General features: G+C 40.6%; 1 protein-coding gene across 1 annotated transcript in view; it reads left to right on the top strand.

Moving 5' to 3' along the window:
• Positions 1 to 17,946, top strand: part of WDR76 (WD repeat domain 76) — a 61,329-nt gene that overhangs the window by 22,629 nt on the left and 20,754 nt on the right. Inside the window, exons 4-7 of the mRNA XM_066276653.1 lie at positions 669 to 798; positions 5,369 to 5,470; positions 5,571 to 5,611; positions 8,091 to 8,241. Of these exons, the coding sequence (XP_066132750.1) occupies positions 669 to 798; positions 5,369 to 5,470; positions 5,571 to 5,611; positions 8,091 to 8,241 (424 nt within the window). The remainder of the gene's footprint in view (positions 1 to 668; positions 799 to 5,368; positions 5,471 to 5,570; positions 5,612 to 8,090; positions 8,242 to 17,946) is intronic.

Raw genomic sequence — 17,946 nt, 5'->3', positions numbered from 1 at the left:
TTATGGATTTAGAAAAGTTGCTGATTTTTTCAGCTTTTTACTTGATGAAACAGAATGGTGACTTTCAAGTTCTCTACATGTGAGGTAGGAAACTGGAAGTTTTGAACTACTTTAAAATAAAAAGTACATAAAAAAGTAGGGTACATATGTGTATGATTTTTAAAAAGTAAACTATTTGGAGGGGAATACAATGAAACATTTAAGTCTCTCTCCCATTCTAGACTTTAGTTCTCCAGGCCTTCTCCCTAGAGGAAACCACACTTAATAGTTTTATGTATATTCTTCCATAGGTAATCTCGGCACCAATATATGTATATGTGTAACCTTTTTGTAAAAAATAAATAGAAGCATACTTAATATGTATCGGACCTTGTTTTTGCTTATGACTTCATTTTATATCATCATGCAGTCTCATTTCTTTTTATGGCTGCAAATTTTTCTATTAGTTATGTATGTCATAATTTATTTAACATTTATCTCCCCATGATGAACATTTATGATGTGTCCACACTTTTACTTAAAATCAGTATAGCCATGTATGTATATACAGCTTTGCAATGTATGACTAATTTCCATGAGATACATTCCTAGAAGTTATTTCCTTAATATTAGTAAATACACATAACTGTTTTATGAATATAACATGAGTTTTTTCCCCATTCTTTTAGAAAGAAGCCTAAGAAGAGAGAAAATGGGATTGGATGTAGAAGGTCATTGCGATTACTAAATGTAGATCCTTCAGAATTTTCATTATCAAAAGTCCCAGCCCTGCCAACAGTAGTGGAAGCAGATAAAGAAGTAAGAAACAGTGCAAATACAATATATTAACTCAATAAAATACTGAAAATTTTGAAGTTTAAAACTAGACTGAAAGGTCATCATATGTTTAATTTGTACTTTATTAATTTAATACTTGATAGTTGTATGGTTTAATATAGTGCTTTTTTGTTTTGTTTTAAGAGGAGAGGAGATAGCGGTACTTGACCAGGATCTACCCAGCAACCCTCTTCTGGGGATGAGGCTCGAATCAGTTGAGCTATCCTCAGCACCTGAGGCCAATGCTTGGACCAACCAAGCTATTCTCAGTGCCCTGGGACACGCTTGAACCAACTGAGCCACTGGCTGTGATAGGGGAAAAGAGAGAGAAGGAGAGTGAGGAAAAGAGAAGCAGATGGATGCTTCTCATGTGTGACCTGACTGGGGATCAAACTGGGGAGCTGGGTTGATGCTCCATTAACTGAGCCAACAGGCCAGGGCCTAATGCAGTGTTTTTTAACTGGGGTACTGCAAGAATTTTTTTTCCTTTTCCAAGTGAGAGGAAGGTAGATAGACTGCAGCAGGCACCCCACCAAGATCCTCGTGGCAACCACCGTTTGGGGTCAATGCTCTATCCATCTGGGTTCATGCTCGGAACCAAGCTATTTTTAGCGCCTGAGGCACAGGCTCTACAGAGCCATCCTCAGCACCTGGGGCTGATGCACTAAAATCAATCTAGACATGGCGATGGGAGGGGAAGAGAGAGAGAGAGAGAAGGGAGGAGGAAGGGTGGAGAAGTACATGGTCATCTTTCCTATGTGCCTTGACCAAGAATTGAACCAAGGACATCCACATGCTTGGCCGATGCTCTACCCCTGAGCCAACCAGCCAGGGCCATCACAAGAATTTTTAAAATGTAAAACCTAACTAGTCAGGGGCACTGATTTCTTTTCCCTTAGATTGTCAGAATAATTGCAACAGCCAATTGTTTGGTGTTCCACAGAATTTTAGTAATTAGTTTATGTGTGCAATGAAAGGAAAAAGGTTGAAAATTGCTAGTTTAATGAGTAAGGTTTCTAAGTTATTAAGACTGGGATGTATTCTCTATTTCTGTAGGTTTACCTGCTGTGCAATTGTGGTACATTACTTAGCCTTTTTGAGTCCTGGTTTCCCCATTTTTTTAATTAATTTTTTAGCTAGAGAGACAGAGAAAGGGACAGATAGGGACAGACAGACAGGAAGGGAGAGAGATGAGAAGTATCAATTCTTTGTTGTGGCACCTTTGTTGTTCATTGATTGCTTTTTCATATGTGCCTTGATGAGGAGGTTTGGGGGGGGGGTTATAGCAGTGCAAGTGACCCCTTGCTCAAGCCAGTAACCTTGGACTTCAAGTCAGTGACCTTGGGCTTCAAGCCAGCAACCTTTGGGCTCAAGCTAGTGACCATGGGGTCATATCTATGATCCCACGCTTAAGCCAGTAACCTTGCACTCAAGTTGGTGAGCTGGTGCTCAAGCCAGTGACCTTGGGGTTTTGAACCTGGGTGCTCTGCATCCCAGTCCAATGCTCTATCCACTGCGCCACCAACTTGTCAATAGTAAAAAATTGTTTATAGTGATTTTTTTTTACGGGAGAGAGACAGTCAAACATGAAAGGAGAGAGATGAGAAGTTGCGGTACGTCAGTTGTTCATTTATTGCTGCTTTTTTTTTTTTTCTTTTTGCATCCCTCTGAAGTCGGAAACGGGGGAGGCAGTCAGACAGACTCCCACCTGTGCCTCACCGGGATCCACCTGGCACGCCCACCAGGGGGCGATGCTCTGCCCATCTGGTGCGTCGCTCTGTTGCAACCAGAGCCACTCCAGCGCCTGAGGCAGAGGCCACAGAGCCATCCTCAGCGTCTGGGTCAACTTTGCTCCAATAGAACCCCGCTGGGAGGGGAAGAGGAAGGAGAGGGGGAGAGGTGGAGAAGCAGATGGGCGCCTCTCCTGTGTGCCCTGGCTGTGAATTGAACCCCGGACTCCTGCACGCCAGGCCGACGCTCCACCACCACTGAGCCAACCGGCCAGGGCCATCTATTGCTTCTTATATGTGCCTTGACCTGGGGGGGGGGGTTCAAGCTGAGCCAGTGACTCTTTGCTCAAGCCAGCAATGTTGGGCTTATGCCAGTGACCGTAGGATCATGTTAATGATCGCATGCTCAAGTTGGTAAGCCTGTACTCCAGCAGATGAGCCCGCGCTCAAGCCAGCATCCATGGGATTTGGAACCTGAGACCTTCGTGTCTTTGACCGAAGCTCTATTCATTGTGCCACCACTGGTCAGGTGTGGGGGTTTTTTGCTTTATAGGCAATCCCCAGGTTACGAACAAGATAGGATCTATAGGTTTATTCTAAAGTTGAATTTGTATATAAGTTGGAACAGGTACATTTACCTATTAAATGTAAATTAGATGTTTGTCTTAACATAGTATTTATTTTTACCTTTTTGTGCATATAAATACTTAAATGGTTTCAAAGCTACAAAACCTATCTCATTCGTAATCTGGGGACTGCCTATAATTTAATTTTATATTCTCAGAGAGTAGAAAGGGTCTTATTTATAAAAGTTATTGTCTAAATAAGATTATAATTATATTTTTTATTCAAGAGCACCTACCTTTTTTAATACTTTACATCTAAGTGCTTAGTTATAAATTAGAAGATAGCACTAATTAGGCTGGAACTTTGAAAGCTAATTGCAAATTAAGGTGCTTTGGGAAGAGAATCTTTCAGAGTGTTTTGAAGCCTCCATCCATGATAAATATATTTATGGCCTGACCTGTGGTGGTGCAGTGGATAAAGCGTCGACCTGGAAATGCTGAGGTCGCCGGTTCGAAACCCTGGGCTTGCCTGGTCAAGGCACATATGGGAGTTGATGCTTCCTGCTCCCCCCCTCTTCTCTCTCTATCTCTCTCTCTCACTCCCTCTCTCTCTCCTTTCTAAAATGAATAAATAAAATAAAAAAAAAGAAATATATTTACGTTGAACTCATTACACATACACATGCACACACACACAACTAAAACAAAACTTGTGAAATGATTCTGTAACTAGATGTGAAGCACTTTTGTATTTTCTATTCTATTCTTTTCTCATTAGCTAAAACACATTGCTGGTATGTTTCAAGTGATTTCACGACCATGTGTTATAACCTCTGATTTAAAAAAACACTGGCATAGCTTGTCTAGGCAGTGGCGCGGTAGATAGAGCATCGGACTAGGACACAGAGGACCCGGGTTCGAAGCCCCAGTGTCGCTGTCTTGAGCACAGGCTCATCAGCTGAGTGTGGGATCATAGACATGACCCCATGGTTGCTGGCTTGAGCCTAAAGGTTGCTGGCTTGAAGCCCAAGGTGACTGGCTTGAGTCCAAGGTCGCTGGCTTGAGCAAGGAGTCACTGGCTCAGCTGGAGCTCTTCCATGTCACATATGAAAAGCAATCAGTGAACAACTAAGGTACCACAACGAAGAACTGGGAAATCACAAGAATTTTTTTTTCCTTTTCCAAGTGAGAGGATGGTAGATAGACTCCAGCATGTACCCCACTAAGATCCTTGTGGCAACCTCTGTTTGGGGTCAATGCTCTGCCCATCTGGGTTCATGCTTGCAACCAAGCTCTCAAAAACAAACAAACATAAAAACACTGGCATAAAGCCTTGACTAGATAGTTTAGCTGGTTAGAGCGTCATCCCAATATGTTAAGGTTGTGGGTTTGATCCCTGGTCAGGGCACGTATAAGAATCATCAATAAGCCTGACAGGTGGTGACGCAGTGGATAAAGCGTTGGACTGGGATGCTGAGGACCCAGGTTCGAGACCCTGAGGTTGCCAGCTAGAGCATGGGCTCATCTGGCTTGAGCAAAATAAAAACGCTCACCAGCTTAGACCCAGTTACTCGGTCTGCTGAAGGCCCGCGATCAAGGCACATATGAGAAAGCAATCAATGAACAACTAAGGTGTTGCAACGAAAAACTGATGATTGATGCTTCTCATCTCTCTCCATTCCTGTCTGTCTGTTCCTATCTATCCCTCTCTCTGACTCTTTCTCTGTCCCTGTAAAGAAAAAAAAAATAAATAAATAAATAAACTTACTTAAAAAAAAAAAAAGAATCACCAATGAATGCATAAATAAGTGTAACAACAAATTGATGTTTCTCGGTTTCTCCTTTCCTCTCTCTCTAAAAAAGAAAAATTAATAAATTAAATAAATGTAAAGCCCTGGCATAGAATAATTTTGATTAGTAAAAAATTGAACTATCTAAATCAGTTTTTGGCAACTCTAGTTATTGATAATGTAACTTTGGATGAGTTAACTTCTATAAATTTCATTCCAGTTCTCTTAAAATGTGATATCTCATTCACTGGATTACTGAGAGGTTTAAATGAGATAATACATTTTATTACTTACAGGATATGTGGCATTCATTGAACAACTCTTTTTGAATGCTAATTATGAGTCAGTCCTATTATTGGTATTGAAGGTAAAGTAATGAAAAACCTCAAGCCTACATTCTAGGGCAGGGCAACAATCAACTGCTTTATCTGTTTTTTTTATTAAAAATAATTTTTTTTTTAAACAGCCTTTGTTACCTCCTGGACCTTTAGAAATGAATCCTGAAAATCGAGATGATAACAGTGAACTATTTAAAGGAGTTCTACAGACTTGGGCAGAAGTGAAGAAGGTATCAGTTGGAAGGGCTTATATAAGCTTTTAGAATCATTTGTTAATGAAATTTCAGAATATATATTAACTTAGTACTTTGGTCTCTCCCATTGTTTTAGACCAGTACTAAGAACAGTGAGAAGTTATCTAGCATTAAAAGGTGAGTTAAATTCTTTGCCTTTATTTACATTTTCTGAGCTTTTTAAATGATAAAGACAATAAAACAGAAAATTTTGAAAATGAGGTGAAAAACTTACCCATAATATTTCTACCCTAACAACTGTTGTTTTTGGTTGTTTCCTTTAGTATTGTGATATGCAGTACCCCTAGGGCAGTAGTCCCCAACCCCCGGGCTGCGGACTAGTACCAGTCTGTGGGCCATTTGGTTCCGGTCCGCAGAGAAAGAATAAATAACTTACATTATTTTTGTTTTATTTATATTTAAGTCTGAATGATGTTTTATTTTTAAAAATGACCAGATTCGCCTGACCAGGCGGTGGCATAGTGGATAGAGCGTCAGACTAGGATGCGGAAGGACCCAGGTTCGAGACCCCGAGGTCACCAGCTTGAGCGCGGGCTCATCTGGCTTGAGCTTGGACCCAAGGTCACTGGCTCCAGCAAGGAGTTCCTCAGTCTGCTGAAGGCCCGAGGTCAAGGCACATATGAGAAAGCAATCAATGAACAACTAAGGTGTCGCAACGAAAAACTGATGATTGATGCTTCTCATCTCTCTCCGTTCCTGTCTGTCTGTCCCTATCTGTCCCTCTCTCTGACTCTCTCTCTGTCCCTGTAAATAAATTAAATTAAATTAAATTAAAAAAAAAAAAAAAAAAAGACCAGATACCCTCTGTTACATCCGTCTAATCTCACTCTTGACGCTTGTCTTGGTCACATGATACATTTATCCGACCCACCCTAAAGGCCAGTCCGTGAAAATATTTTCTGACATTAAACCGGTCCGTGGCCCAAAAAAGGTTGGGGACCACTGCCCTAAGGTATAAGCTTCATGAATGCAGCGGTTTTGTCTCAGTTTCCAGAATAGTGTCTGGCACATAGTATTTATTCATTTAGTGTTTAATGAATGAATGAATGAGTTCACAAACATTTTTTACTCTTTTCTCGTATTTATGTAATTTTGCATTATGCTTTTCCATTAACATTGTGGTTGTATATTCTCTTTAAATTTATTGAATAATTGCATAATATTTTATTCAGTAGATATAATTTACTTAACCTCCCCTTACGCCCTTGGTGTTTGGAGTTGTTTTCCATTTAATTTTGTGTGCTTGTATGTGTGCATGTGTTTGTTGAAGTATATATGTAGGTATGATAGTAGATTACTAAGGACATGTTAATGGCTTTTAGTACATAAATATATATATATTTTTTGTATTTTTCTGAAGCTGGAAACGGGGAGAGACAGTCAGACAGACTCCCACATGCGCCCGACCGGGATCCACCCGGCACGCCCACCAGGGGGCAATGCTCTGCCCCTCCAGGGCGTCGCTCTGCCATGACCAGAGCCACTCTAGCGACTGGGGCAGAGGCCAAGGAGCCATCCCCAGCGCCCGGGCCATCTTTGCTCCAATGGAGCTTCGGCTGCGAGAGGGGAAGAGAGAGACAGAGAGGAAGGAGGGGGGGGTGGAGAAGCAAATGGGCGCATCCCCTGTGTGCCCGGGCCGGGAATTGAACCTGGGTCCCCCGCACGCCAGGCCGACGCTCTACCGCTGAGCCAACTGACCAGGGCCGCTTTTAGTACATATTGCTTAATTGGTTTCCAAAGTTTTTTTTTCTCTGAAAAATATTTTTAATTAAAAATATTTACCTCATTGATTTGAGAAACAGAGAGGGGAAGAGGGGGAGAGAAAGAGAAAAGCATCAACTTGTTCCATTTAGTTCTTTTTACTTGTGCATTTATTGATTGCTTATCATATGTGCCCTGACTGGGGATTGAACTTGTGAAATTGGTGTGCTGGGATGATGCTCTATTCACTGAACCACCAGGCAGGGCCTCTTCTGAAAATCTTACATAAATTTACTCTGCCACTAGCAATATATATGAAAGGGGATGTTTAACTGTAGCCTACTAGCTTTTCTTTTTTTCTGAAGTGAGAAGTAGGGAGGCAGACAGACTCCCGCATGCACCCAACTGGGATCCACCCTGCAAGCCCAATAGGGGGTGATACTCTGCTCATCTGGGGTGTTACTCCTTTGCAACTGGAGTCATTCTAGCACATGAGGCATTGGCTATGGAGCCATCCTCAGCGCCTTGGCCAACTTTGCTCCAGTGGAGCCTTGGCTACAGAAGGGGAAGAGAGAGATAGAGAGAAAGGAGAGGGGGAAGGTAGGAGAAGCAGATGGGCGCTTCTCCTGTGTGACCTGGCTGGGAATCAAACTCGGCATTTCCACACACTGGGCCAGTGCTCTACCACTGAGCCATCCGGCCAGGGCTGCCTACTAGCTTTTATAAATGAAAATGCTACTTAATTATTTGCTTTGATTTCTTTGGTTGCCAGGAGGTTGAATGTTTTTCCACATTTATTTACCAGTTGTGATTTTTCTTTTTTGAGTCATCTTTTACTTATTTTGTCAATTAAATCTGGTTTTACTTCTAAAATGTAACTTTTTAATTTTCTCAGCTACAAAGCCAATTTAGGAAGTATGGTCATTAGTGAAGATACTGTTTGTAAAGTTACCAAAGGTTCAATATTCTCTATGGCTCTTCATCCATCAGAAATGACTTTGGTGGCAGCAGGGTTCAAATATGGGCAAATTGGACTTTGGGATTTGGTAAGTTATTAATTTTTTAAAGATATTAAAGTTTAACTGAAGCAAATAGTCTGCAAGAAATTAGCATAGAGCCAAATGTTTATAGGTGTAATTTATTTATGATTTTGTGCTTTGTGACTTCAAATTTTAGAAATCTGGAGGATTTTAAATTTGCTTTATAGAACTTTAGCATTGTTAGCTTGAATATCATTAGTCATCTGGCCATAAATTAACTGCTAGTAAACTTTATTACAACTTTAAATGTATATATAAAAAGATCATACAAAGTTCTTATTTTTCTAATTATGTTTGAAATACAATTTCTGTGCTAGATCAAAATATCTTCCCTGGTATCTACTTAGGATGATCCTAGTCATTTTTTGATGAGTCAGACAGATACTTAATTCCATTCATTGTACATAAAATTCTACATTGATTGCTTTCAGTGGTTACATAATTGACAAAAGCCAAGTTAATGTTCTCTGGATTTATTTTCTAATTGAGGACGTAGAGCAAAGACCTGTAAAATGCCATAGGACAATTAACTCTTTGAGTAGTACGAATGTTCATGTATGTTCTCGTGCCTCCTGACCATCCAGAGTATGATAATACAAAAAGTTGTATTTTAAAAATATGTAAGGCAACATTAAAAATGTATATCCTTCTTGTTTCCATAAATTGGTTATCAAACAAACATGATTTTAAATTAATAAACCTGTAATTGGAACTAATTTCATTTTTTGAAAAAAAACCTCACTCCTAGGGGATCAGTGAGCATGAAAAAAACTTACTACTCAAAAGGGTTAATGAAGATGAAGAAACTGTAGTGAATTAAACCTGGCTGGGGTTAATAAATAAATTTTGTAAATGAGAAGAAGAAATAGCCAAATTTTCTCTTTTTTGGGGAGCATAGGGTCTCCCTTATTTTGATAAGATGTGAGTGGGGATAGTTGGTGAAAAGATTTGGTAAAGAAAACTGAAGCAGAGAAGTGGGAAGAGGAATAGAAATAGTATAAGGTTGTAGAAACTAAGAATGAGTTTTAAAGATAAGAGTTTGGCAGGGCTTCTTGAAGGGAGGTTAAAAAGGATGGGAATAGAGAAAAGGTCATTGTTTTATCTTTAAATAAGGTACCATTAGCGAGTTGAGAAAATAGCCTTAACATTGAGGTGAGGAAGGAGCACACACTTGAGATAAAAAAGGTATGGGGTGGTGGAAGAAGTGGAAGGAATGAGTCAAGGCTATTTGTTGAAGAACTTGGAAAGGAAAAATAATTAGCATAATCAACTAAAGATCTTTTCATGGGTAAGTTAATCATGCAGTTAAACATACAGAAAAGTCTTTGTCATGTCTTTTCTGGAAACTGAGAAAATCTATATTTATTAGGTCTCTGTAGTCCAATACCAATATCGACCTTCCAATTTTCCAGGACACTCAGCTATCTCATTAACAGACTGAACAAGTCAGAAACCAGTATCTTGGCTGGCTATCCTGTGTTCATCTCCCAACTCTTCTAGTTATAAAAAACCCAAAAAACTTCATTGAGGTATAATTTGCATATAAAATCACATGTTTTAAATGTACAAATCAATTTTTAATAAGTTTACTGAATTGTGGAACTATCACCATAAGCCAGTTTCAGAACGTTTTCATCATTTGTATATAATTCCTTATGATTAGTTCCATTTAATTCCTGTTTCTACCCTTATCCCCAGGCAGGTCTCCACAAATTTGCCCTTTTTGGACATTTCATGTGAATAGAATCATACAATGTGTGGTCTTTTATGTTGGCTTCTTTCTATTAGCATAATGTTTTCAAGGTTCATCTATGGTATAGCATATATCAGCACTTGGTTCATTTTTATTGCTGAGTAGTACTTCATTGTTTGACTATACTATATTTTGTTTATTCATTTGTCATTTGATAGACATTTAAGTTGTTTCCACTTTTTGACTATTCTGAATAATGCTGCTATGAACATTTGTTAGAATTGCTCAGTCATATAGTAGGTAACTGTTTAACATTTTGAGAAATTGCCGAACTGCTTTCTAAACTAGTTGCATTATTTTATATTCCTACTAGCGATGTATTAAGTGTTCTAGTTTCTCCATATGCTCACCAACATTTTTTATTTCTTGCCTTTTCTGTTACAGCCTTTCTGGTGGTTATGAAGTGGTATCTCATTGTGGTTTTTTTTTTTTTTTTTCATTTTTCTGAAGCTGGAAACAGGGAGAGACAGTCAGACAGACTCCCGCATGCGCCCGACCGGGATCCACCCGGCACGCCCACCAGGGGCAACGCTCTGCCCACCTGGGGGCGATGCTCTGCCCATCCTGGGCGTCGCCATGTTGCGACCAGAGCCACTCTAGCTCCTGAGGCAGAGGCCACAGAGCCATCCCCAGCGCCCGGGCCATCTTTGCTCCAATGGAGCCTTGGCTGCGGGAGGGGAAGGGAGAGACAGAGAGGAAAGCTCGGCGGAGGGGTGGAGAAGCAAATGAGCGCTTCTCCTGTGTGCCCTGGCCGGGAATCGAACCCGGGTCCTCCGCACGCTAGGCCGACGCTCTACCGCTGAGCCAACCGGCCAGGGCTTCATTGTGGTTTTGATTTGCATTTTTCTTTTCTTTTTTATTTAGTGAGAAGAGGGGAGGCAGAGACAGATACTCACATGTGCCCCAACCAGGATCCAACTGACAAGTCCACTAGGGGGTGATGCTCTGCCCATGTGGGGCCCTTGCTCTGTTGCATCCAAGAGCCATTTTTTAGCACCTGAGGCAGAGGCCATGGAGCCATCCTCAGCACCCCAGGGCCAACTTGCTTCATTTGAGCCATGGCTGTAGGAGGGGAAGAGAGGGTGAAGCAAGAGGGGGAGGGGTGGAGAAGCAGATGGGCACTTCTCCTGTGTGCCCTGACCAGGAATCAAACCCAGGACATCCACATATCAGGCTGATGCTCTACCACTGAGCCAACTGGCCAGGGCCGGATTTATGTTTTTCTAGTGACAAATGATGTTGCATTTCTTTTCATGCCATTTGGATGTCTTGGGTGAAATGACTATTCAAATCTTTTATTATTATTATTATTATTATTAATTATTATTATTATTAACTAAGGAAAGGAGTGTGGGTCTCCCCAAAGACAAAAATAAGCCACGAACTTGTTCGTATTAAGACTCAGCTCAAAGATGAATCTAAACCAAACCCCTATCCTAAACATCGTCCTTGGATTCCTGCTTAGGCAGATATTTGAAAGTTATTTTGAGATCACCCTTCTTAAAAATTCATGATATTAAAATTCACACAGAGGCGGAAAATGGAAACTCAAGGGAAACACATCAGAAACTCAAGCAAGCCCCACGTCTTTTCAATCACAGTGGGTGATTACTAATTTAGGCAGAAAACCACCGAATAACTGAAGCCCCATATGGTGTGTGCTTGGGGTGTTAAAAAGAAAAAAAAAGGGCAGAGGAAAGTTCTAGTTCACCTAGGGTCATGCACAGAATGAAGGGGTTGCTCCAGAACCTTCCAGGATTGTCTAAGTTGGAGAGGACATTTGGAGACAAGGGCTACTCCATAGATAAAATGAGGTTGAACATCTGAGGCGTTCCTACCTAGGAAATATCTAGGTAGGCATTTGCCAAGGACTATTCAAATCTTTTGTCAATATTTTTGCTCTGACCGGTTGGCTCAGCGGTAGAGTGTTGGCTTGGAGTGTAGAAGTCCCAGGTTCGATTCTCGGTCAGGGCACACAGCAGCAACCATCTGCTTCTCCACCCCTCTTCTCTCTCTCTCCTGCAACCAGGCTCGAATGCTTTGAGCAAGTTGGCTCTAGGTGCTGAGGATGGCTCCATGGCCTTGCCTTAGGCGCTAAAAAATTTATTGCTGAGCAACAGAGCAGCAGCCCCAGATAGGCAGAGCATTGCCAGGTAGGGGGCTTGTGGGATAGATTCCGGTTGGGGCGCGTGCAGGAGCCTGCCTTTCTGCCTCCTCAACTCTCACTTAATAAAAAAAAAAATCTTTTGTCAATTTTTCATTAGGTTGTTTATCCTACTGAATTGTAAGAATTCTTTGTATGTACTATATATAATATAAATCCTTGAACAGATGTGTGATTTGCAGATAATCTCTCAGTCTATGACTTGTCTTTTCATTTTCTTAATACTATCTTTTGAAGTGCAGAAGTTTTGAATTTTGATGAAGTCCAATTTATCAAATATTTTCTATGGATTATGCTTTTTTTGTGTGTGATAGAGACAGAGGGGCAGATAGGGACAGATAGGCAGGAAGAGAGAGAAAGATGAGTGAGAAGCATCAATTCTTCATCGTGGTGCCTTAGTTGTTCATTGATTGCTTTCTCACATGTGCCTTGGCCAGCAGGCTAGAGCAGAGCGAGTGACCCCTTGCTCAAGCCAGTGACTTTGGGCTCAAGCTGGTGGGCCTTGCTCAAACCAGATGAGCCCACACTCAAGTTGGCGACCTCAGGGTTTCGAACCTGAGTCCTTTGCGTCCCAGTCTGATGCTCTAACTACTGTCCCACTGCCTGGTCAGGCCCAAGTTTATCTTTTTGTGTGTAAATATCCAGTCATCCCAACACTATTTGTTGAAAAGACAATTCTTTTCTCATTGACTTGCCCCTTCACTCTCTTGGATTTTTCTCTTAATTTTTTGTCAGATTTGTAGTCTCACCTAGGACCAAAAGTTATCATTTATTCAGTCATCGTCCACACAGCCATTGAGTATTATGTGCTAAGTATTATTCTAGTAACTCCTCACCCAGGAGACATTTGTGAGCAAAGACTGTTTCTGTCCTCATAGAGTTTAGAATTTAATAGCAAGAGCAGCATTAATGAAATAATTATCAACTCATGTAATTACATGTGGATAAAAGTGGATTACCATATTCCCCCATGTATAAGACGCACCTTAATTTTGGGCCCGAAATTTGGGAAAAAATGTATTACGTAAAGTTATTGAACTCGTTTTATTCATAAAATTCATACAACTCCCATCACTATCAAAACTTGTCCTCATCTGTTTGATGATGAGTCACTGTCTTCAACAATGATCACAAAAGTTGGAAATGCAAGTAAAAAAAAAACTACAACCAATGTATAAAATGCACCCAGTTTTTGGACCTCAAGTTTTTTGAAAAAGGGTGCATCTTATACATGGGGACATACGGTATATACTGTGGTTAATGTCATGAAGGAAAAGTAGTATTATGGAAACACATAATAGGGGGACTGGCCTATTTGGAGGATCAGGGAAGACTTCCCTGAGGAAGTAAGAACTGAGCTGAGATTTGAAAGCTAAATAGGAGTAAGTTATGTAGAATGTTTCAGGCAAGAGGAACAGCATGCCAAGGACCTTAAGCAGGGGAGTGCCTACTTTACACATTCAAGGACCTGAAACAGTGCTTGTGTGACTGGAACATAGAGAGCAAAGGATTGAACAAAGGGGATGAATGGAATAGGAAGCTGTGTTGAGGTGGGCAGAGGACAGATGTAGATCTTTGTAAGTTTTCTTAAGAATTTTGTTTTTTATCCTAAAAGCAGCCAAGAATCCATTGAAGAGTTGTAATCTGGGTGTCCCCTTTATTCCTTATGTCTAGTAAAGTCCTTTAATGTTTTTACCCCTTTCTTTCCATCCTTACTGCCACCATGTTGGGCCAGGGCCTCATCTCCTATTTTGGGATTACCAGTTTTCTTAACTGGTGTTTGTTTGTACTTCAGTTTTCCTATACCAATCTTGTGTGCACAGATAGTCATTTCTAGGCTCAAAACAATCTGGTCCTGGGCTCATTTAGGTTTAAAGTAGTTAGAATCACTCTTAACCAGATATACAATGTGTCCATAAAGTCATTTCCTTGACCGGTCACAGGAAAGCAACAAAAGACGATAGAAATGTGAAATCTGCACCAAATAAAAGGAAGACCCTCCCAGTTTCTGTAGGTTGATGTGGCAGCATGTGCGCATGCGCAGATGATGACGTAACACCGTGTATACAGCGGAGCAGCCCACGGCCATGCCAGTTAAGATGTGGATGGTACAGAGGAAAGTTAAGTGTGTTCTGTGGCTCGCTAAATTCGAATCTGTGACCAAAGTGCAACATGAATATTGACGCGTTTATAATGAAGCACCACCACATAGGAATAACATTACTCGGTGGGATAAGCAGTTGAAGGAAACCGGCAGTTTGGTGGAGAAACCCCGTTCTGGTAGGCCATCAGTCATGACGAGTCTGTAGAAGCTATACAGGATAGCTACCTAAGGAGCCCTAAAAAATCTGTGCATGTGTGTGCTTGACAATTACACCTAAGCAAGACTACAGTTCATAAGGTGTTAAACATCTTTGTTTTACGGGGTACAAATTGTGGCTGTTGCATGCTATCAAACCGGCGAATAGACCCACACGATGCGTGTTTGCTACAGATATGCTTCATGAGATCAACAATGATGCAAGATTTTTACAGAAGATTGTGTTTAGCGATGAGGCGACCTTCCATATCTGTGGACATGTTCATCGCCATAATGTCTAAATATGGACTGCTGAACATCCTCATGCTTACGTTGAGTATGAACGTAACACCCCTAAAGTGAACGTGTGGTGTGGCCTGATGTATGATAAGGTGATAGGCCCATTTTTTTTCGCGGAGCAAAGTCCTATCTTGACATTGGAATTGTATGCAGTGCCACAATTTCCAGAAGGTGTCATCTTTCAACAGGACGACGCTCCTCCACACTACGCTACCATTGTTCGTGAGTTTCTGGATAGAACATTCCCCGGGCGGTGGATAGGCAGGGGTTCTGTCAAGCCATGGCCACCACGATCCCCGGATCTGACACCCTTAGACTTTTACTTTTGGGGTTATGTGAAGCAACATGTGTACATTGAACGTATCAACAACATTAATCACTTAAAACAGAATCACAGACATTATTCACTCTGTTACACCAGACGTCCTTACCCATATGTGGCAAGAACTTCACTATCGTTTGGATGTGTGTAGGGCAACAAATGGAGCCCACATCGAACTGCACTGATTGGTATGAAACTGGGAGAGTTTTCCTTTTATTTGGTGCAGATTTCACATTTCTATCGTCTTTTGTTGCTTTCCTGTGACCGGTCAAAAGTGCACCATGACTTTACGGACACACTGTATTTAGTTTAAAATGGAGGATTAGAATTTTCCCATAGAATGAGCAAAAGGCTTCTACCCTGCCTCACCCCCAAGATCCATAGTAGTGAATTGACCAAACTTTGAGATTTTTACCTGTACTCTCAGAACTAGAGAGAAGTGCACTGAGTTTATATTTTGACTTTATCTTTTCGTGTGAGGAATAAGGAAATGGCTGCTGGGGGGATATAGGAGAATATAGGGAAGAAAGTGGGAGTGAGGGAAGTTAATAGTAGGACTAATTTTCTACAAAGGAAATTTCCTTGGTCCATGGAGTGGTATAAGCCACCCTCCCAACCCTGCCAAGTTGATGGTACAAATCCTGGTAGAAGGTAATGAACAAAATCTCAGAGACTAGGAATTTCAACAAATATATCATACTGTTTCAGCTAAAGCCAACTCTCCACCTCCCTCTTCCTGTCTCTCTCTTTGTTCTGGGTTCCAGAAAAGAGTGTCCTTTTCTGAGAAAAATTAAATGGTATCAGATACTATGAGAAAGAGTCAGTATGTTATATCAGAGCAACTACAATAGTATGGACTGAGCAATTCAAGCATGGTGAAAATGAAATGACGTGGCAATTAGGCACTCACAAGAACAACAAAGGGAACCACCTAGTGTACCAAAGACAGACCTAGAAGAAAAACATAACTTAAGGAAAGAAAGGAAATTCTCCTTAGTTGCTCCAGAACTGCACTGTTCAGTACAGTTACTACTAATCATATGAGACTACTTACATTTAAATTAATTAAAATAGAAAATTCAGTTCTTCATTTAAGCACATTTCAAGTGCTTAATAGTCACACATGGTTGGTGGATACCATATTGAGCAGGTCATATATATAACAGTTTTGTCATCTTAGTTCTTTTGGACAGTGCTGCTATGGAGAGAGGGTTTTTTGTTTTGTTTTGTTTTTACAGAGACAGAGTCAGAAAGAGGGACAGACAGACAGGAATGTAGAGAGATGAGAAGCATCAATCATCAGTTTTTTGTTACGACACCTTAGTTGTTCATTGATTGCTTTCTCATATGTGCCTTGACTGTGGGCCTTCAGCAGACCAAGTAACCCCTTGCTCGAGCCAGCGACCTTGGGTCCAAGCTGGTGAGCTTTGCTCAAACCAGATGAGCCTGCACTCAAGCTGGCGACCTTGGGGTCTCAAACCTGTGTCCTCCGCATCCCAGTCTGACGCTCTATCCACTGCGCCACCGCCTGGTCAGGCTGGAGAGAGTTAATAACATTAATCTGGTGAAATAAGACTCAAAAAGAGGAGATAAAACAACAGAACGCGATGAGAGAAAGAAGATTGCAGAACTATGGCAAAAATGTTGAAGATTAATGAAGCTAGTAAATTAGACAAAAGCAAGGAACAGAATAGACATTGCTGAAAATTGAATTACAGACATTAAAGGAAGGATTTGAAGTACTGTAATATCAAACATGGACCAAAAAAGCCTTAAGAGACAAGCTGATAATAAAGGAAAGACAAAGATGACCCAAAAATGAAACAAAATATATTTATGAGTATTTTCTTGAAAAGACAGGATTAAATTGGCACATTGAATATGTACACCAGGTTCTAGGAAAATTTGGAACTTAAAGGATAAAGAATTTTTCAGGCAAAAAAACCAAAATTACATTCAAGGGGAAAAGTGAGGTTTGCCTCAGATTTCTACAGCAACATTTCATGTAACGTCTACAATATTCTGAGGGAAGGAAGTGTGGTTTCAGAATACTTACCCAGCTCAAGATATTATTCTAATGTAAAGATGGTAGGTAAGTATTCTCATATGTGAAAAAACTAAAAAGATTCAAGACCTATGAGTTTGTCTGGAAAAAAACTACTTAACAGTAAATCTCAGCCAATTAAGGGTAAATTAAAATGAAGAATACAGGAATGGAGCAGCTTGACAAAAGAATTGGTGATAAATGATTCCATTTAAAAGCAGAACTGATTATTAAACAACCGTACGGATTAAGGTTACAAGTGAATGTAAATGTTATTTTTATTTCGTTCAGGTGAATAACAAAACAATATAGAAATGGAAAAAGATGACTGGAAGAGGGATGAGAATAATGCCTCGATCAATAGAAATCATCTAAAATTGAGACATAGTTAAAAAATAAAAAAGCTCCTGAGCTATGATAGCAACTCAGAACACTGGAATTCCTGGTTTGACACCCCGAGGTCACAGAATGGAGCACAGGATCATAGACTTGAGCGTTGGCTGGCTGGCTTGAGTGCGGGATCACCAACATGGTCCCAAGGTTGCTGGCTTGAGCCCAAAGGTCGCTGGCAAGGGTTCACTGGCTCAACTTGCGCAACTGTCTCTCTTGCCCGTCGGGACATGTATGAGAAGCTAGTAGTGAACAACTGAAGTAAAGCAAGTACCAGTTGATGCTTCTCATCTCTCTCCTCCCTCTTTCTTCCTGTCTCTCTCTCGCTCTAAAAAAACCCCATACAACTGCTTTATGTTTTATACTTTTTCTATTTTAGGAAATATCTTTTATAAAGAAAAGCTGAAGGTCAAAAATTTCTTCAGCCTGTATTTCTTTT

This window comes from Saccopteryx bilineata, chromosome 4 (genome assembly GCF_036850765.1).
Source record: "Saccopteryx bilineata isolate mSacBil1 chromosome 4, mSacBil1_pri_phased_curated, whole genome shotgun sequence".
Lineage (NCBI taxonomy): Eukaryota > Metazoa > Chordata > Mammalia > Chiroptera > Emballonuridae > Saccopteryx > Saccopteryx bilineata.
This window is presented reverse-complemented; position numbering and strand designations above follow the sequence as displayed.